The sequence below is a fragment of the Leucopleurus acutus genome (genome assembly GCF_964270905.1).
Source record: "Leucopleurus acutus genome assembly, chromosome: 14".
Lineage (NCBI taxonomy): Eukaryota > Metazoa > Chordata > Mammalia > Artiodactyla > Delphinidae > Leucopleurus > Leucopleurus acutus.
This window is the reverse complement of record NC_139156.1, coordinates 78,382,441-78,403,442: the sequence shown is the minus strand read 5'-3', so window position 1 is coordinate 78,403,442 and position 21,002 is coordinate 78,382,441. Positions and strand designations below refer to the sequence as shown.

The following is a 21,002-nucleotide window of genomic DNA, read 5'->3' as shown; positions in this document are numbered from 1 at the left end:
TGAGGTTAAGAAAGGGTGTGTGTGTGTGTGTGTGTGTGTGTGTGTGTGTGTGTGTGTGTGTGTGTGTGTGTGTGTGTGTGTGTGTGTAAGCTGCTGGGAGTGACCTGGTAGAGAGAAGGGGAGGAATTGGTGCGCAGGAGAAAGGGGGCACTTGCTCAGTCCATGACCTTGTGGGTCGAGGGGCTGGCAGCCAGTGTGCAGGGGGTGGGGCAGCGTGCTCACAGCGCAGCAGCAGCAGGCAGGGCTGGGAGTGCGGGGGGTGTGTGTGGTTTGACTGCTTCTATTTTCTCAGCGAAGCAGGAGGCAAGGTCAGCCCTGAGAATGAGAATGGCATGTTGTTTGCTTCGTGTACTGGTGCTTTACTGGAAGTGTGAAGCAGAAGCACTCCCATGGGGAAGGGTGGTCACTGCCTGTGCTGTTAAAACACATACACACCCCTGGGCTCCACCCCTGAGTTTCTGACTTATGTGGTCTGGGGTGAGACCTGGCTTCGGTAATTTTAAAGCCTTAGACATGATTCTCCTGTATACTCTGGCTGAAAACCACCAGCAGAGTTTATCTCATTTAGTCCTCGTAGTAACCATGTGGGGTAGCTGTTGCCCCATTTTACAGTGAGCCAAGGTCAAATGGCTAGGACGTCATGGAGCCCTGGTCTGCCTAGTTTGAAGACTGATGCATGCTTCCAAATCCTGTGTTATCTCCCCTGCAGAGCGCTTGATCTTGGCTGAGAACAAGCTTTCCCAATTTAGATTTGAATGAGTCCACAAATAAAAAGCAAATGTAGGGGAAATTTTTTAACTTGCTAGTTATGAGAGAAACACACATTAGAGCAATATTAAAGTGACATTTTGTCCTTATTAAGTTAGCAAAAGCAAAATTTAAAATGATCAAGATCTGTGCTGGTACAGCAGTGGTAAACAGAAGGCCTCATTCATTGTAAAGTATAGTAAAAACTGAGACAGTCCTTTTGAAAGACCCCATAATGCCTATCGAGAGTCATGAAAATGTTCATACCCTTTGAGGTAATGATCTCATTTCTGGGAAAGTATCCCAATAAAAACATTCAGCAGCATAAGAGTTCTATATATGCCAAGGTTTTTCACCAGCTTTTTATTGAAGATAAAACAACCTAAATGCCCAACTGGAGAGAAAGTGATAACTTAGGTTATCATTCTGTTGTAATATTATCCAGAGTATTTCAATATTAATTATGAAGATTATGGAGCAGCATGACAGTGCTTACAAGATATAAATAAAAAATTAAAAACCAGTAGTTATATAGACACTGTATATGCAACTACATAAAAACCACATTTGATAAAGATTGGAGGATAATGCTATTAAGGAGAATAGCTGTTAAAGTAAAGGTGGTGGGATTAAAGGTCCCTTTTCAAAAACTGCTTTTCCTGATTAAAAGTAATTTTTCTATATAATTATAGACCTACATATGCTCGTTGAAGGATTGTAGTATTGAAAATTATAAAGAACAAAGTAAAAAACTCATATACTTGAATAGTTCAGAAATCAGCAATACAGATATTTTGATGCAAAGGCATTTCTTCTATTAATTGAGTTTGTAACACCTTTGAGTGTAATAATCAGGTAAGAACCAAGATTTGCTTTGCTTGGATGACACCACTGGTTATAAGGAGAAAACAGCTCTCTTAAATGGAAGACCACTGTTGCAACTAAACAAAGCAGAGGAACATACAACGTGCTTATGTTCCAGTACATGGCGACTGTCTTTGCTTTATGTTTGTGATCCATAGTGCAATGAAAACTGCAAGGTCAAGGCCAGATATGACAGGGAGGACTGGCCCCGAGCCTTCTGGATTAGAAGGCATATAAGGAAGCACTTCTATGTTTTTTGTTGATGTTAGTAGTTTTGATCAGCTGTTACTTTTAACTCTAAATAACAACAACAACAAAATATATATATATATAATATATATAATAATATATAAAATATGAAGAACACTTTCATTATTGAAATTTCTATGGGAAGAATTATTACTACTCACCTCCAGATTTAATTCTCCTTTTCTAATTGAAGTGATTATTTTTATGGCAATTTTTGCTAATGTAAGTTTTCTTAGAAATACAGTTATCACATAGTAGAATAGACTATATTTTTTTTGTTTGCACGTGTGTAAACTATGTAAAAGAATAATCAATATCATCCTATAAAAGATCCATTATATTCAGCACATTTTCCTATGTTAAAATGATTTGAACATAATATTCTAATTTATGGAGAAATAAAACTCCATTAGGATATTGATTAAAATGTAATAAATCCTAACCTAGAAAATAATGAGGAATTGGTATCTGGGAGACATTCAGGAACATGATATATCTTTCTGGTTACTATTCAATCAAGTTTTATAGTTTTTCTTAAATAGGAAACCTCAAGAACGTTCCTAGGTATTTGTGTTGTTTTGTTGTTGTGATTTTGGCTTTTTTATCCTTGGTAGTAATTTTTTAGAGTTTTATTACATAACATCTTCTTTTTAAAATTTAGATAAATTGACACTGTTTTCGAGTTGAATATCTTATATTTTCCAGTAGGTTATGCACCATAGTATGATAAACACATAGTTGTAGGAAACCAAAATCAATAGTTTGCCCTTTATTTTTTTCCTTGGTGAAGGTAGTTGACCCACGCCTAGGAGTTGATTCTCAAAGAGTTTCTGCTCTAACGCTCTCCCAGCTTTGTTAAAATCTGACATATATTTCTGCATTTCAGGGGCCTCCTTTTTAGTGACTATAGAGAGGTCACCCCTCTCTGGTTAAGATGCCATGATTGAGTATTTATCTCCTTGGACCTTTCTTTATAAGGTAGTTATATTTTAAATTCTCACTTTGTAAGAAGGAGACTTGTCCAGATTGCCTTCAGAGGTAGGAGTTTGTGGTAGGGATATGAGGAACATAGGCTCTGAGCCACGCCTGGTCTCAAGACGTCCATGCCTGAGGTGTTCATTTGTCCTACAGGAATAACAGCACAGCATACAGTAGGCATACCTCCTACGCTGAGGGTCCCCGCTCCCTGGCATGTGCCTGGCACCCCTCTCTGTGAGAGAGAAGATTTGAGTGGGTTCATTTGCCCCTGCTGGGATGTGGCGTTGCTTCATCCAGGCCTTAGTATTTGGCTTTGCAGAGTAGGATTTTCCAGCAAACAGCCTCTCTCTGCAGGTTGTAGAGAAAAGCCATGAGCACCTGCTGGCTCATGATAATGACCTTGCAGATGAGTCTGGTTTCTGGTCTCCTCACCTGCTGTACCCCCTGTGGTTCCTCTAAACCAGTAGTTCTCAAGTGGGGGGGTGATTTTGCCACCCCAGGGGACACTTGGCGATGTCTAGACAGATTTTTTATTGACAATAAAAAATGGAGCACGGATGTGCTCCGTCATCTAGTGCGAGCGGGCAGCGATGCTGCTGAAAGCTCTCCAATGCATAGGGCGGCCCCCGCAGCAAAGAATGCTCTGGTCCAGATTGTCAACAGTATCAAGGTTGAGTAACCCAATTCTTAACCCAGGGCAGCTTCTTTTCTGCTACCCGTTTTTCTCTCTGATGTTGTCTGGCTGATGAGGAAAGGACAAATATGGTTTTCGTATTTTAATCCTCTGTGCCAAGCCTTGGGCTCTGGGCACTGAGGATAAATAATGGTTAGCAGAAGGCCCAGCTCCTTGCAAGATTCAGTGTCTTTCAGAGGTTTTGGTGAAAGTGGAAGAAAGACCTGATGAAGCAGGGAAAATCTAGCATGGTGGGATTCCAGAAAGATCTGAAGGGCAGGGAAAGAGTTCATAGTTAAAGCTCGATTGTTAAAAGGAAGGCAAAACTAGATAGGTTATGGGTCTTTTCTAAATATTTTTGGGTATTGGTTTTAAATACATCTCTGGATAGTAGGTCAGTCTTTTTCTTTGCTCTTCCTATGAGCTGTCTCTTTCTACTGTATCCCCTTCCTAGCTCTCCCTTTGAATGTACTAAAGCCGACCAATCCTCCACTCTCTCCAGGGATCGATAAACATTAAGAATTTCCTTCTCTTTCCTCCCTTTCACCCCGCACAGAATTTGCATCCTCTCCTAGAAGGTGACATTTAAAACAACTTGACTTCTTTAAAGAGTTCAGAAGTTTTCAGTGTGGTGGCACCTGCAGTTTCTAGATTGCAACTGACATGCCTTTTTCCTCACCAGATCGCCTCTCGGTGTCGATTCCACGTCTGAAATCCTATCCATTTCCTCTATAATCCTGAGTTCCTGGCATCCACATTCTGCCTTAAATGTGAGTTCTGCCAGGGGCACAGCCTCCGTTCTTTCAGGAGAAGGGTGAGCCAGGGGGCGTTCCAAGGTGACCTTGCGTCTCCTGCAACCCCACTCAGTGCTCTGCCCTGTCCTTCATCCCATGCCTCACTTCTGTCCGCAGGCCTGCGGCTTCTGCCGGCCTCTGGGTGTCCTAACCTTCAGCTGCTTACGCCCACACATTTACCCCAGTAGGGAAGTCACTCCAAGGATTTCTGAACCAATCCCTTGCCCTGAGTGATTTTAAGCCAACAGGTCTCTTGTCCTGTATTTTCCCTTGGAAACTTCCCTTCTTCAGCTTTTTTCTTTCTGACTTGTCAGTGCCTTTCTGATGGTGGCACACGCGTCCCTTTCCGTCACTTCCGTTTTGAACTCTGCTGTGTTCCGTGGCCCACTTTAAGCTGGTTCAGTCAAGTTTGAAACCTTTAACTTGCCTCTGAAGTTGGTCCTGTTCCTTCTCTGTTCTTGTCAGGGTGCATTTTCACAGAACCTAGGTGTATTTGATCCTTTTTTTTTCTTTCTCATAGTATCAGCCTCGATAACTAAAGCAAAAATTGTTTTATGCTTATCTCATTTTTCCCTAAGTGTCTGATAATCTAGCAAAACCTGAGCAATGGATTTCTTAACTGAAGCCTCCTACCTACTGATGGCTGTCTAGCTTTACTACAGCTTAAGAATAAACCTGATAAATCATAAAATCATAAAAGATATTTATTCCTCCTTCTTGGCCCTTAGATTTGCAGTATTTTCACTGAGGTTTCTTCTACCTCAGCCTGAGAAGGTGCATCTCACTCTTTAGCGGTTCTCACCTGGACTGTATGTTAGTATCGCTAAGGGGTTCTTTAAAAATACTGTTGCTTAGGTCTCATCTCAGGATTCTGATTGAACTTGTCTTGAGTGAGGTTCAGGTATTAGTATTAGAAAACGAAAATCCCTCCGGGTTATTAAAACATGCCACCAGAGTTGAGAGCTTCTGCATCTTTGAAATCCTCAAGCCTTGAAGCTTATTAGTATGTTTATCTCACAGCCCTGGCTGAGCAACAGGACAAAGAGAACCTTGGAGAATCTAACATGATATGCTCCTGGCAAAGGCCTGTCCATTGAAACTCTGTGCGTTCTGAGATTTGCTTGTTTATTCAACAGGCAGTAGCTGCTTGTCTATTAATGTGGCAGGTAGTGTACTAGGTGCTGGGAGAACAATTTGACAGGGGCCTCATCCTTGCAGAGCTGATAGTTGATGATTCAGTTCTGACCTAGAAATGAATTCCTGTCCTGTGAGATGTCATTCACGGCTCAGAGAAAGAAAGGACCAGGACCTACCAACCAAACTAGGTGATGAAGAAATGCTAACAGCACTGGTAGCCCCAAACCCCCGTGCCTTTTCTCTTAGTGAGCTTAGCTGGGCCATGAACCTAGAACCTAGAACTCTGGCTCTCTGTGAAGGGGGAAGTAACGTCCAAGACTAAAGGTGACCCTGGGTGACCTGCTCTTGACCACTTTCTTCTGGGCCCACATCTTGATCTTAACCTTATCACTAACTGAAGGAAGAAGTAAGAAGTTTGTTGAAGACATTCAGTTAAGGAAGATGAGAGCCTGCCACCTTCCCTGAAGCCTGGAGCAGTGGGGCTGCAGAGCCTGCGCCTTGTGGTCCTTTCCCTGGGCCCCTTGGTCTGCTAAGTCGTGGGAGCACATCCCCAGCAGGAGGTAAACTCTAACCCCAGCAGCTGCAGGAAGCAGGGATAGATTAGACATCACGGAGAACAGTTGAAAAAGAACACCAAAGTAGGTGAGCAGTCAGAAGCCTAGATCTGAGTGAGTTCTTTTTATAATTCCCCCGCCAAGCCTTTCTTTGGAGGCTGGGGCCTCACTGAATGTCCTTGAACTACAGCAGTATCTGCACCCCTCATCCCTGCGGTCGCCTGAGAGCTCCCTCTAGAGGTCAGGATGTGTGTGATCAGCAGCTTACTTACCATACTTCATGTTCACATCTGGTCAAGGGTATCCTCCCTCCCAAGTAGTCAGCCTGGAAGATTCAACACTTAATTCAGTGGTGTTGGACAATTTTCAAGAACATTTTGCACATTTATTCAGAACTGTATGTGACTTGTTTTTTTGGAACCACTGTAGTGATAGCAAATATTCATTTTTTCTTCAGAGCAGATTTGTTTTTTTTCTACAAACAGAAATTATTCAGCATGAAATTTGTTGAATAAGCCTCGCGTTGAGGTTGTAAATTTGACCTGAAGACAGTTTCCATGACCAAGTTCAGAAATGCCTTGAGTCAGGGCTTCCCTGGGGGCGCAGTGGGTAAGAATCCACCTGCCGATGCAGGGGACACGGGTTGGATCCCTGGTCCGGGAAGATCCCACATGCTGCGGAGCAACTAAGCCTGTGTGCCACAACTACTGAGCTTGTGCTCTAGAGCCCACGAGCCACAACTGCTGAGCCCGCATGCCACAGCTACTGAAGCCTGCATGCCACAACTACTGAAGCCCGCACACCTAGAGCCCGTGCTCTGCAACAAGAGAAGCCACCACAATAAGAAGCCCGTACACTGCAAGGAAGAGTAGCCCCTGCTTGCCACAACTAGAGAAAGCCCTTGCACAGCAACGAAGACCCAACGCAGCCAAAAATAAATAAATAAATAAATAATAATAATAAAAAGAAATGCCCTGAGATAAAGCCTCATTCATTCATTCATTCAACAGTAATATTGAGCACATCCTCTGGCAGGCACTGCCCTAGGCTTTGGGGATACAGCAAGACTGATTCTAGCTCACAATGACAAATTAATAATAAGTAATAAAACAAAAAATAATAAACAAGTTGCCAAATAAATATATTTTCTAGATGGAGAGATACCATGAAAAAGAGTGGAGGATGCAAGAGGGGTGGCAGGGGTCTGGTTTAGAGATGGAGATTAAGGAAGGCTTCTCTGAAAAGGGGACATTTGGGTGGAGACCTGAGTGATGCAAAGCACAAAGCCATGTCACAGTGTGTCCCGGGCAGTGGCAGCAATGAATAGAAAGGTTCTGAGGGAGGACAAGCTTGGTGGGTTTCAGGAACATCAAGGGAGCAGTGTGGGGAGAGTGGAGTAGATGAGGGGGCAATGATAGGAAACAGAATTGGAGGCATGGGACCTGATTCTAAGGATATTGGGAAGCAACAGGAGGACTGGGATTTGCTGGAGTCAGTGCTTGGCTTTCTTGGGTCACTGTTCTGAAAAGTAATATTAATTTATATTTATGACTTGAGGCACAAGTTAGTTAGCTAATGTTATGGTGGGTGGGGTTGGAGGTGGGGAATAAATAAACATCTTTGAATCTGTGTAGACTGTTACTGCAGGAAGGTCCAAGAAAGCCTGGGTGGTGGGTTAGGACACTGCAGGCAGGTCCAGGAGAGAAAGGGCACGTATTTTAAAATTTATTCTTTAGTAGTATTTGAATTTTTATCATATGTGTGTTTTTTTGTTTTTTTTTTTGTGGTATACGGGCCTCTCACTGTTGTGGCCTCTCCCGTTGCGGAGCACAGGCTCCGGACGCACAGGCTCAGCAGCCATGGCTCATGGGCCTAGCCGCTCCGTGGCATGTGGGATCTTCCTGGACCGGGGCACGAACCTGCGTCCCCTGCATCGGCAGGCGGACTCTCAACCACTGCGCCACCAGGGAAGCCCCCCATATGTGTGTATTTTTAAGAAGCCTGTTTATTAGCATACCATACGTGTATGTAAGATTTGATCTTTACAGAAGTAGTGTAGCTGTTGTGTTGACGAAAACACAAAGGGACTTTAAACCAATTCCTCCTTGGAGATAATTTGATAAACATTGAGAGGCTGCTTGGCATTTGGATTTCTATGAAATCCAAGCATTGATACTTAAGCGCTTTGAACAAGTGAATTGTCCTTCTGTTTTCATAGATAACACCTCATTTTTCTATTTCAAATTACATCTTTTACTCCTTTCCCCAGGCAACAGAAACAGACACCAAAATCAGAGTGTGCACCCGGGCCTACCATCTCCTTTTGAAAAAACTGGCCTTCAATCCAAATGACATCATCTTTGACCCTAATATCCTCACCATTGGTACTGGGATGGAAGAACACAACTTGTATGCTGTTAATTTTATCAATGCAACAAAAGTCATTAAAGTGAGTATGAGTATTTTTCTCCTTTCTACCCAAGACATTGCTTAGATTTATCACACGGCTCCAGTGAATAGTTTGAGCTAACATATATTTATTGGCAAGGAATATTGACATTCTTATTCTTAGGTAGTAAATTGGTTTTCTGAAATTTAGGGACTTTTATTGTTTTTCTTTTATATGTTATTTTATACTGTGAAGTAAAACACACATACCGGGAAATATAGAAAAAATAATAGAGTTTGATAAATAATTAATTATGAAGCATATAATAGCTTTCACTTTCACTTGCGTCCTGAAATGGAGCATGGGTAGTGCCTCCATGGCTCTCCCTTTCTCATTACACCCTCATTCTGAATTTTATGCATGTTTCAACAGGCTGAGTTTTATGATTCTACTTTGTTGCTTTTCTTTAAAATTTTATCACTTCTGTATACACAATCTGAATTATCCATGGATTTTGTATCTGCAAATTCACCTACTCACTAGAATTTATTTGTGACCCCCAAATCAATGCTGATGGTACTTCTGCATCATTCACAGGCATATGCATGTGCAGAGTGGTGAGAGAGCTGAGTGCCTGACCTACGTGTTCAGATGAGTCAACAGGGTTGAACCCCTTGGTTCAGCCCTCATTCCGTAAACAAGTGCCCTTTTCATGGTCTGTTTAGTGCCATGTTTTTCACATTTTTGAGCTTTTTCTTGGTGATTGATTTCTGTATTTAAATGGCTCCCACGCATTGTGCTGAAGTGTTATTTAGTGTTCCTATGTGCAAGAAGGCTGTTATGTGCCTTATGGAGAAAATATGTGTGTTCGATGAATTTTGTTTAGACATGAGTTGTGGTGCTGTTGGCTGTGAGCTCAGTGGTAGGCAATCAACAATATATACTAAACAAGATGTCTTTAAATGGAAACACATATAAAACAGGGTTATATGTTGATCAGTGATGATAATTTTGGGACCAGAGGTTCACGAACCTAACCCTGCATTTCCCATTGGAGCAGTGGTTTTTTTCCCCAATTTGCAGTGTTCGCAGTGACTTCATAGAACATAACTATCACAAATAATGAGAATTAACTGTATAAACAGTATAGTTTTACCTGTTTTTGAGCTTTAAGATTCTAATGCCTTTTTTCCTCACCCAGTCTCATTTTAACGATTCACCTGTGTTGTTGTAGCTGTACTTTGTCATTTTAATTAATGTATAATATTCCATCATATACCTGTTTCATAATTAACTGTTCTGCTGTTGATAGACATTTGGTTTTCTTTTTTTTTTTAATGTTTTATTTTTGGTTGCGTTGGGTCTTCGTTGCTGCCTGCGGGTTTTTCTCTAGTTGCGGAGAGCAGGGGCTACTCTTCCTTGCAAGTGTGTGGGCTTCTCATTGTGGTGGCTTCTCTTGTTGCAGAGCATGGGCTCTAGGCACGCAGGCTTCAGTAGTTGCAGCGCATGGGCTCGTAGTTGTGGCTCACAGGCTCTAGAGTGCAGGCTCAGTAGTTGTGGCGCACGGGCTTAGTTGCTCCGTGGCACGTGGGATCTTCCTGGACCAGGGCTCGAACCCATGGCCCCTGCATTGGCAGGTGGGTTCTTAACCACTTCCCCATCAGGGAAGTCCCTAGATGTTTGGTTTGTTTCCAGTTTGGGTATGTTATGAGCAAGACTGCTGTGGGCGTTCTTGTATATATCTCTTGTATATATCTCTTGCATGAGCTTCCCTATAAAATATACCCAGAAGTGGAAGGGTTGGGTCACAGTAGCAGACAGTGACCAGCTCTCTCCCAAAATGCTTGAGCAAGTTTGTACTTTAACCAACAGTAAGTAAGAGTTCCTGTTGTTCCACACGCATACTAAGGCTTGATATGTCATAAGGTGTGGTGGGAACCTCAATTTCCTTTTGCCCTTTTAAACTTAGTCAAGTTTATAGTGAACCTGGGAGTTTGTTTATTTAGGCAGTGGAAGCCTTCTAGTAGCTTGTGCCTTCTGTGAATGACCAACTACTCTCTGTTTGTTCTCTCTGTCTGTCTCTCTCTCTGTTATCTGTCTCTGTTTCTTTCTTTTTCTGTTATTTATCCAGCGAAGTTTTTTTCTTTTTAGCTGTGTGGTGCAGCATGCAGGATCTTAGTTCCCCAACCAGGGATCGAACCCATGCCCCCTGCAGTGGAAGCGCAGTCTTAACCACTGGCCTGCCAGGGAAGTCCCTCTCCAGCAAATATTTTATGACATACTCACCATGTATTGTGGCCCTATCATGGTCCCTGTAGAAGTATACAGAGATAAAGCAGAATTTTTTATTTTCCCTTAGGGAGATTAGAGTCTAGTAGGAAAAACTATGAAGCACTGCCTTTGTGATGTCCTGATATGCAAGGTGTGGTCTACGTCTAGCTAAAAGAAGCTCTGAATTACTTTGAACTCTATATGTTTGGTTTTTTTTTTTTAACTTTCCACTGTTATAAATAAAGCTTAAGGGATGTGATGGCTGCTTTTGGCAAAGTAGGGAAATCTTTTCACATTTAAAAATTTTTTCCAGGAAACGTTACCTGGAGCCAAAGTAAGTGGAGGTCTTTCCAACTTGTCCTTTTCATTCCGAGGAATGGAAGCCATTCGAGAAGCAATGCATGGGGTTTTCCTTTACCATGCAATCAAGGTATAGTGGAACACCTGTTTACCTTTTGACACCAACTTGTTCTTAGGGCAGGGGTTTACAGACTTCGGCCCACAAACTAACTCTGCTCTGCTTTATTCACAGAGTTCTGTGAATACAGTTTTATTAGAACAAAGTCATACACTCTCACTCGTATCCTGTCTATGGATGCTTTTTTGCTACAGCAGCAGAGCTGAGTGGTTGCGACAGAAGCTATGGCCTACAGTATTTTCTATCTGGTTCTTCACAGAAAGAGTCGCTGACTCCGATTTAGAGTATCCCTAGAAATCCTTATTTTTTTATTGCCCTTAGTTTGGTATGGACATGGGGATAGTGAATGCTGGAAACCTTCCTGTGTATGATGACATCCACAAGGAACTTCTACAGCTCTGTGAGGACCTCATCTGGAACAGAGACCCTGAGGCCACCGAGAAGCTCTTACACTACGCCCAGGTAGGGAGAGGTGTTCCGATGGATGGCTTTTCCTATCTTTGAATCTTTCATTCACGTAGTGTTATTAGACCTTCATTGTAGAATAGAAGCAAGGATCCAGCCATGTCTTTGAATCATTGAAGGTTTCTACAGAGAGTTCTAGAGAAGGTGTTTTCATTAGGGCAAGGAAGGAGAAGCAGGCCTTACCTATCTGCTTCAGTATTCTTAATTTATATTTCTTTAAGTTTATTTTAAAATGTAAAATTAATTTTTCTCATACCAAAGTAATACATATTAACTCTAGAAAATGTACAAAATACTGGTAAGCAAAAGAAGAAAATAAAAATTACTCATAATCCTACTACCCATTTTTAACCACTGTTGAGATTTTGTTACAACCTTCTAGTCATGGTTTTGGTTTTTTTCAATACGAATATGTGCTAATAGGTGTGTCCACACACACACACACACGTACACGCACACTCACACACATTTTTTATAAAAATGTTAACTATATTCTCAGTGCTTTTTTGATAACCTGTTTGTTTAGCCGTATACTGGGAACATCTTTCCATTTTATTGGGTATTTTTCTACCTCATAATGTAAATTGGCTACTTTGGACATTTCCTTGTGTGGCTGTGTGATTACCTGGTTCCCATTGCTATAGCTTTATATTCGTATTTATACCTGTTTATATTAGGATCTAGTCCAATTGTGGCACAGTTCTACAGTTCAGGGCTTGAGGTCTGTACACATTTGATCTATAGACATGAGAATAATTTTAGTTAATCCAAAAATCAGTTCCTTGTTTCCGTTTATTATGTGTTCGGCAGTCCTAGCTGTATTAAGTATCTATTATGGGTGCTGCTTCCTAGAACTCAGTTTAAGGAAAGATGAGATCTTTACCTCAAGAAAACTTACTTTTTAATTTATTTCAGAAAGTGATAGCAAGGGAAGACATTTTTCTCACAAAGCACGTTGGGAAAGTGGTAGAATGCTTTTGTGTGTGTTGCCACCTGTGTTAATGTTTTCCATGTTAAAATCTGAATTCATCTCTGGCAGAACTGCTAACTTTTCCTCTTCCTTCGAAGAGTACTGAAATGTTCTGGAAGAAGGATAGGACAATTTAGGATTAACTGCATCCTTGATTTATCAGCCTCACGGGAGACAAGATTTAGATTTATGAAACCGCTCCTGTTAGCCTTAGGTTCATTCAGCAAAGCTGAGTGGAGTTCAGACTCAGTGCCAGTGAGCACATGACCCTCCTCTCAGTTCCTTGGGACATTTCTGATTTCTCATGTGGACCCAGGACAGAATGTCCTGACGGTTGCAAATATAATCAAGTTCTGCTTCACAACTCATTACATAAGAAACTGTGCCTAGCTTTCCTTCACTATTTCCATGATTGTTTCTACTCAGGTAGACAAAGTGCTTAGCCCAAGACGGGAGTGTGAAACACTATTCAGTTTTTGTCTTAGTCTGCCTTCAACTTAGTGGGGGATCCTTCATGAATCACTGACTGAAACAGGGTTCTGCTGAAGGCCAGAAGGGCATCATAGCTTCTATATCAGGAAGTTATACTAGAGCGTTCTTAATTAACCCATAAAGTGCTGTGCTATTTCATCTTCTCCACTGTTCAGATAAGACAGCTCTCGCTTAGGAGAGGTAGGGCTCCATAAGCCTATTCTTATATACGGTTTTGCTGGTTTTGTATTTTATATCAGTCATTCTTTTCGGTCTTTGTTCACTTTCAGTATTTGCTTACAAGTTTTTGTTTCTGTATATCTTGCTGAGCTGCCGAGGGGTTTTGCCCCTGGGGCACAGCTGAAGGTTAACGGGGAAATCTTCATCACAATTGCAAGGGTTCAGGCTTCCCTGGTGGTGCAGTGGTTAAGAATCCACCTGCCAAGGCAGGGGACATGGGTTCGAGCCCTGGTCCGGGAAGATCCCACACGCCGCGGAGCACCTAAGCCTGTGCGCCACAACTACTGAGCCCGCGTGCCGCAACTACTGGATCCCGCATGCTGCAACTACTGAAGCCCGCGCACCTAGATCCCATGCTCCGCAACAAGAGAAGCCACTGCAATGAGAAGCCCATGCACCGCAACGAAGAGAGCCCCCGCTTGCCACAACTAGAGAAAGCCTGCGCACAGCAACGAAGACCCAATGCAGCCAAAAATAAATTAAGAAAAAAAAATTGCAAGGGTTCAACAATCCATCTTATAAACAAGTGCCTCCCTCTTCATGTAAGCATGAGGACTTATCACAAGCCATTGACCCCTCTGTCAAGTAGGCTGTCTACATTCAAGGTGACTTCTGTTACCAGTAAGGAATTAATAACCAAAACAGGTATGCTTTCATCACTGCCAGGAGTCGTCAGCTCTGTAGCCATTCCTCAGGATACACCGAGTGCAAAGGGAGCGTGAAAAGCAGGAATATTATGAGACAAATAAGGGTTGAGGAATTATTTTCTATATAAGAGAATGATTATTTCTTTTTGTTATGAAATGATGAACTCTGCACCCAAGTTTCGTCTGATAGATTATTCAATATTATTATTAAAAAGTGTGGAAAGAGTCCTGTCTCTGATCTTCCTAAGCTCTGTAATGGACTTTATTGAAAAATAATTCCCCTGATTTGGTGCAGGCTGACCTGTGGCGAGTAAGTTCCAGGTGTCATGAGACCATGCAATTCCCGTGGAGTTTGTTTATTAGGCAGTACTCTTTGGGCATGAACGGGGAAGATCTCTGCTCTGGGTGGGATGGCTCTTGAATGGCCTCAGATTGTGAGAATACACAGGTCCCCAACTTACGATGGTGCAAAAGCAGTAAGCGCTCAGTAGAAACCGTACTTTGAATTTTTGAATTTTGGTCTTTTCCCAGGCGAGCGATATTCAGTACCATCCTCTCTCCTGATGCTGGGCAGCGGCAACGAATCACAGCTCCCTGTCAGCCCACCGTCACGAGGGGAACAACCACTACACTTACAACCACTCTGGACCCACACAGCCGTTCTGTTTTTCACTTCTAGGACAGTTTTTTTTTTTTTTTTTTTAGATTCCAAATATAAGTGAGATCATACAGTATTTGTCTTTCTCTGTCTGACTTATTTCACTTAGCATGATGCCCTCAAGGTCCATCCATGCTGTTTCAAATGGCGGGATTTCTGAATAATTTTATGTCCAAATAATATTCCATTGTATATATATACACCACACTTTCTATAGCCATTCATTCACTGATGAACACTTAGGTTGTTTTCACATCTTGGCTATTGTAAATAATGCTGATATATATATATATATATATTTTTAATTGCCATCTTCTTTAAGGTTTTTCAGCATGCGAGAGAGACATTGGTCTCTTGACATGTGACAAAGCCCTGCGTCATTCAGTTACCCCAGACCTCAACCCTGGAGCTCCCCCCAGGCCCTTCCTTCTTTCCTACCACACTGTCCATTACTTGATGCCTTTATGTTTATGCTTTCCTCCTCTTCCTGTTCCTACCACTGTAGTTCAGGCCTTCAGCATGGACTGTTAAAATATTCTCCCCCTTCTAGGGTTCTCTTAAAGATACTACTTTGATGGGAATTCCTTGGCGGTCCAGTTGTTAGGACTCGGTGCTTTCACTGCCAAGGGCCTGGGTTCAATCCCTGGGTGGGGAACTAAGATCCCACAAACCATGTGGCCAAAAGAAAAAAAATTACTACTTTGAGTGTTACTCTGCAGCTTCAGAACTTTGTATTGTGTCATTCCCCCACCTCCACCCCTACCTACCACCACTGCCTGGAAGGTTAAGTCCAAACTCCAGAGCATGGATTTCTGGCACTCTGTGACTTGGCCTCTACTATCCTGCCCAAACATTGCTCTGGAAAATCCGTTCTTGTTCAGGATTAAAGCATTCAGCTAATATTTACTCATTTTTGTTTTGTGCTTTCTGTACTTAGAGGATCTAAGTAGTAAGAGAGACGTACCCCTACAGAGCCTGCAGCTTAGTGAGACATGCAAAAGTGTGTAGAGGCAGTTGTCATTGAGTGTGGTGGGTAGGTGCTGTGACAGGGCATGTATAGGATGCTCTAGACTGCTTAGGAAGGGCACTGAACCCAAAGGTAGAGGTGGTCAGGGAAGGCCTCCCAGAAATGCTGGGTCAGGTGAGACCTGAAAGCTCAATAGGAGTTAGGCAGGCTACTGTTTGGGGTTGGATTGTACTGGTATTTCCTGCCAGAGGAGGAGGATTTGCATCCAGCTGGGGCCTGGCATCTGGTAGGTGCTGAATAAATGTCAGGTGAACGGAAGTGAAGGCCCAGGGGTGAAAGAACTGATGGAGAGTGTAAGGAATTGAAACGTTCAAGACGGCTGAGCTCCTCAGGAGTGGCAGAAGATGAAGCTGGGAGGAAGTCAGGTCAGGGCATTGTATGGCGTGGAGAGGAGTCGGTACCGTATCTGGAGAGAAATAGGGAACTTACAGTGAATTTTTTCCCATGGGCACAGTTTGATCAGGTTTGCATTTTGGAAAGGCCCCTCTGGCTACAGGGTGGAAGATGCATTGGAGACCAGGGTGATCCTGGGCTGTGGAGACCAGTTAGCTGCTTGCACTAGGAAAGTGGAAGCGGGGTAGAGAGAAAAATTGAGACGATGTAATCATTAGGACTAGGCGATTGAATGAATGTGAGGAATGGATGGAGGGTCAAGAGTGATACTGAGGTTTATGGTTTGGGCAACTAGTGCCATCAGTCGAGATGGAGGAAACAGATAATGCCATTCACCTTCCATACCATGATCATTGTGCTTTTGTCCCTTTGCTGAATCTGTCAGCTTCTTCGAAGTCTCTCTTCACCACTCCAGTTTGCGATGATATGCAAAATTCCTAGCCTCGTCTGTGTCATCTCCTCATTCAGCCCTTGGCACGTGCTTTCTCTTTAGCTTACCTTTCTTTGTGTATTTCCACCTCCCTTATGATACGGCAAAGTCCCCGAGAGCACAGTCTTGCACCTCGCAGTGTGCCCACCTCCGGGATGATTTCTGACTTAGCTTCATTACAGCCTCTCTGTACATATCTGTGGGTAGTGATGGTCCTTGTTGAGAACTTTAAAAGCTCATCAGATATGAGGTTTAGCTAGCTTCTCTTACTGTCCTGGAAATCTTTGGTCCTAAGATGCTATCTTTCAGGAAAAAAGGAAAGAAAAAAAATGGAGCCTCACTCTGTCTCTCTACTAAGCATTCAAATCATAGTGGTGATCATTTTGTGATTATAGAAATATTGAAGCACTATGCTGTGCACCAGGAACTAACATAATGTTGTAGATCGATTATGCTTTAAAAACAAACAAACTCGTAGAAAAAGAGATCAGATTTGTGAATACTAGAGGCAGGGATGGTGGGAGGGAAAATAGGGTGAAAGCAGTCAAAAGGTACAGACTTCCTTGTAAGATAAGTAAGTACTAGGGGTGTAATGTACAACATGGTAAATATAATTAACGCTTCTGTATACTATATATGAAAGTTGTTAAGAGAATAACTCCTGAGAGTTCTCATCACAAGAAAAAATGTCTTTTTCTTTTATTTTGTATCTATATGAGATGATAGATGTTCACTAAACTTATTGTGGTAAACATTTCATGATGTATGTAAGTCAACTCATTATGCTGTATACCTTAAACTTACACAGTGCTGTATGTCAATTCTATTTTAATAAAACCGGAAGGAAAAATTTTTTTTAAAAATAAAAGTTCAAATCCTAAAAGACTTCTCTCTTTCCGTCTCTCCTTACCTCAAACATTCACCAAGATCTTAATTCATGCTGGGTACTCTACTAGGGCCTTGAAATGTAAAAGAAGAATAAGGCATAGTTTGTTTCTGCCCTTTAGCTGAGTAAGTGACCTGTTGTATTATCTCTCTGTCCAAATTTCAATCCAGACTCAGGGCAAGGGAGGGAAGAAAGTCATCCAGACTGATGAGTGGAGGAATGGCCCCATCGAAGAACGCCTTGCATATGCTCTTGTGAAGGTGAGTGTGGGCTGGAGGCTGGGGCTCGTCCTGAGGGCTGATGATGTGGCTGGAGGGGAGGTGCTGACAGCAGCTGACAAAGGAGGTTCCCTGGACCACCCTGGGTGATTTTGCCTTCCACGCCCCCCGCCGCCAGTACTTTTGGTAGTATCTAGACATACTTCTGGTTGTCCCACCTGGGGGTGGAAGCTTTTACTGGCATCCAGTGGCCAGGGGTGCTGCTGAACTGACCATCCTACATGCACAGGATAGGCCTGCACCACAGAGAATTATTCGGTTCAAACTGTCCGTTATGCCGAGGTTGAGAAATGCTGTCCGAGACCAAGTTGCTGTCGTTTGGTCAACAAGCGAATCCTGGCTCTTCTGCTATAATTGGAATTTTAGGCCAAATAAATAATCTCTTGGCTTCAATTTCCTCATTTGTGAGTCTGGAAAATTTCAGAGTTTTTTTTTTTTTTTTAATTAATTAATTTATTTTGGTTGTGTTGGGTCTTTTGTTGCTGCACATGGGTTTTCTCTAGTTGTGGTGAGCGGGGCCTACTCTTGGTTCGGTGCGCGGGCTTCTCATTGCAGTGGCTTCTCATTACGGAGCACGGGCTCTAGGCACTCAGGCTTCAGTAGTTGTGGCTCACGGGCTTAGTTGCTCTGCGGCATGTGTGATCTTCCCAGACCAGGGCTCGAACCCGTGTCCCCTGCATTGGCAGGTGGATTCTTAACCACTGTGCTACCAGGGAAGCCCCAGAGTTCTTTTTTTGCCTCTAGAATTTAATATTTAATTTCTTGGACTTTTGAGATTCACCTACTTCAGGTTGTAGAACTAGTCAGCCACCGCTAAGGATCCTTGAACTGGGGATGCTGGAGGATTAGGGCCTGACCAGTGCAGGCAGGACAGGTCAGTAGAAGCTTCATGGACTGAACTTCGTCTAAGTGTCCTGCCCATTGTTATTCCTCCCCCCACCCAGCCCTGTAACATTACAGTGAGAAAACATACTGTTTTCACAGGAGATATTTGTTAATATATAACCTGTTAAACCACTAGGAAAAAAAAGTGTATTTTATTATGAATTTGAACTTATTAGTACTCCTTCTGTCACTAATTTTTCACTTTTACTCAATATTTACTTTATATCGATAAAGCCAGCTAAGCACTTTACACGGGTTATCTCACTTAATCATCAGAATAACCACATGAGGTTGGTACTGTGTGATATATTAATCGAGGAAACTGAGGTTTAATGAATTGTCTAAATTAGTGATAGGAGCCAGGGTTTGAACAGTCTGATTCCAAAACTCATAATCTTAAGTATTTCCATGATTTATTCTTTGTTGGCTATTTGAACTTAAGCCAATTTTTTCTGTGATATTTTTCCTATTTTTTTTGTGTGTGTGTAGGGCATTGAAAAATACATTATTGAGGATACTGAGGAAGCCAGATTAAACCAGGAAAAATATCCCCGACCTCTGAATATCATTGAAGGGCCACTGATGAGTGGCATGAAAATTGTTGGTGATCTTTTTGGAGCTGGAAAAATGTTTCTACCTCAGGTTGGCAAATGATGGGGGGAAATTTTCACAATTGAAAGAAAAAGCCTTTATCTTTTAAGTTTGGGTAAGTTTGGGTATATTTCTCAGGTTTTAATTTTGACAAGAGCTCAGGGGCATTGAGATGTGATTCTGGTCATTCTTTCTCTAAATTCATTTTTAGGAGTAGTCTGGAAAAGTCCATCTAGGCTGATGGGGAGGTTAGAGGTCATCTGGATATTCCCAGCATTCTAGTCTTCATGTTCTGGGCTTCTGTATCACTTCTTACCCTAACACATGTCTCTCCTCCACCCCCAAATTGAAATAAAACCCAAGTTATACAGAGTGCATTAAGTCAGATAGAGAAAAACAAATACCGTACATTAACGCATATATGTGGAACCTAGAAAAATGGCACAGATGAACCGGTTTGCAGGGCAGAAATAGAGACACAGATGTAGAGAACAAACGTATGGACACCAAGGGGGGAAAGTGGTGGGGGGGTGGGGGTGGTGGTGGGATGAATTGGGAGATTGGGATTGACATGTATACACTGATATGTATAAAATGGATGACTAATGAGAACGTGCTGTATAAAAATAAATTAAATTAAAAAAAATAAAACCCAAGATTAATGTAAAATTATCATATTAAGATTTGATTTGACCAGCCAGTGCTCATCCTTAAGGATGAATATTTTGGAAAGGTCATTACCATTTTAAATAGTGATATACACTAAATGATATATTTCAAGTAAAACCAGTACTCTTACTCTTATTTTGACTTACAGCAGCTACTGACCACATCAGTGAATAAATCATGTTGAGCCTTCTGGTCTGTGAGGCATACAAAAAATAAGTCCCTGTTCTTTTTTTTTTCTTATTTAACTTTTTTTAAAAATTATAGTTGATTTTTTAAAAACTCATTCTACATTTAATTATTCATTGCCCATTTCCCCCGTTTCCTTCATAGCATTCATCTTTTCTTATAGCTTTATTGTTTTATAATTAATATACAATAAACTGCACGTATTTAAAGGATGCAGTTTGATAAGCTTTAACATGTCTGCACCTGTGAAACCATAATCACACTCAAAATAAAGGGCGTTCAGTTGTCCTGTCTTAGTCTCCCCCCGTCTGGGGCAGTTCCTCAGTCTTTATTTTTCATGATGTTGACTTATTATTTTAACTTTTTATTTTTGAGTTAACTTTAGACTTACAGACAAGTTGCAGATGTAGTTTAAAGCGTCCATGTATCCCTCACTCAACTTCTTCCCCTAATGTTAACATTTTCACTTGATCATAGTACAGTTATCAGAACCAGGAAGTTAGCATTGGTATAATACTGTTAACGAAAGAGCTTATTCAGATTTCACCAGTGTTTTCGCTGCTGTTCTCTTTGTGTTCCACAACCCCACATTGCTTTTATCCTGCCTTTTCTAACAGTTCCTGAGTCTTTCCTTGTGACCTTGACTTTTGAAGAGTATAGTACAGTTTGATAACGGTAGCCTGTCCCTCAGTTTGAATTTGTTTGATGTTTTTTCATTTTTGGCAAGAATAACACAGTATAATGCTGTGCCCTTCTCGGTGGATCATATCAGGAGGCCCATCATGTTGCTGTGTATCATCACTGGTGAGGTTAACTTTGATCATTTGGTTAATGGTGCCTGCTATGTTTCTCCACTGTAAATTTACTTGTGGGGAGAAACTTTGAGACTATGCAAATATCCTGTTTCTCATCCTACTTCTACTCATGAATTTTAGCATACGCTGATGAATTTTATAAAAGACCCTGTTCTTTTTTGTCTATTTAATAAATTTGACATGTTATGTTTTGTAAATTTAAAGTGCACAGTGATACATTTACATATTGTAATATGATTGCCATTGAAGCAATTTTTATCACACTGTATCATTATAGTACAATATTATTGTCTATTTCATTATACTGTGTGTTAGAT

At 41.7% G+C, this 21,002-nt stretch overlaps 1 protein-coding gene across 3 annotated transcripts in view; it reads left to right on the top strand.

Annotated features, from left to right (window-relative positions):
• Nucleotides 1–21,002, top strand: part of MTR (5-methyltetrahydrofolate-homocysteine methyltransferase) — a 95,111-nt gene that overhangs the window by 53,126 nt on the left and 20,983 nt on the right. For 2 of the 3 annotated variants that reach the window (XM_082854597.1, XM_082854596.1), the window contains exons 16-20: nt 8,266–8,445; nt 10,970–11,086; nt 11,396–11,536; nt 17,432–17,521; nt 18,914–19,066. In XM_082854597.1, coding sequence (XP_082710723.1) covers nt 8,266–8,445; nt 10,970–11,086; nt 11,396–11,536; nt 17,432–17,521; nt 18,914–19,066 — 681 coding nt within the window. The remainder of the gene's footprint in view (nt 1–8,265; nt 8,446–10,969; nt 11,087–11,395; nt 11,537–17,431; nt 17,522–18,913; nt 19,067–21,002) is intronic. The other variant, XM_082854598.1, reaches the window with a different exon arrangement.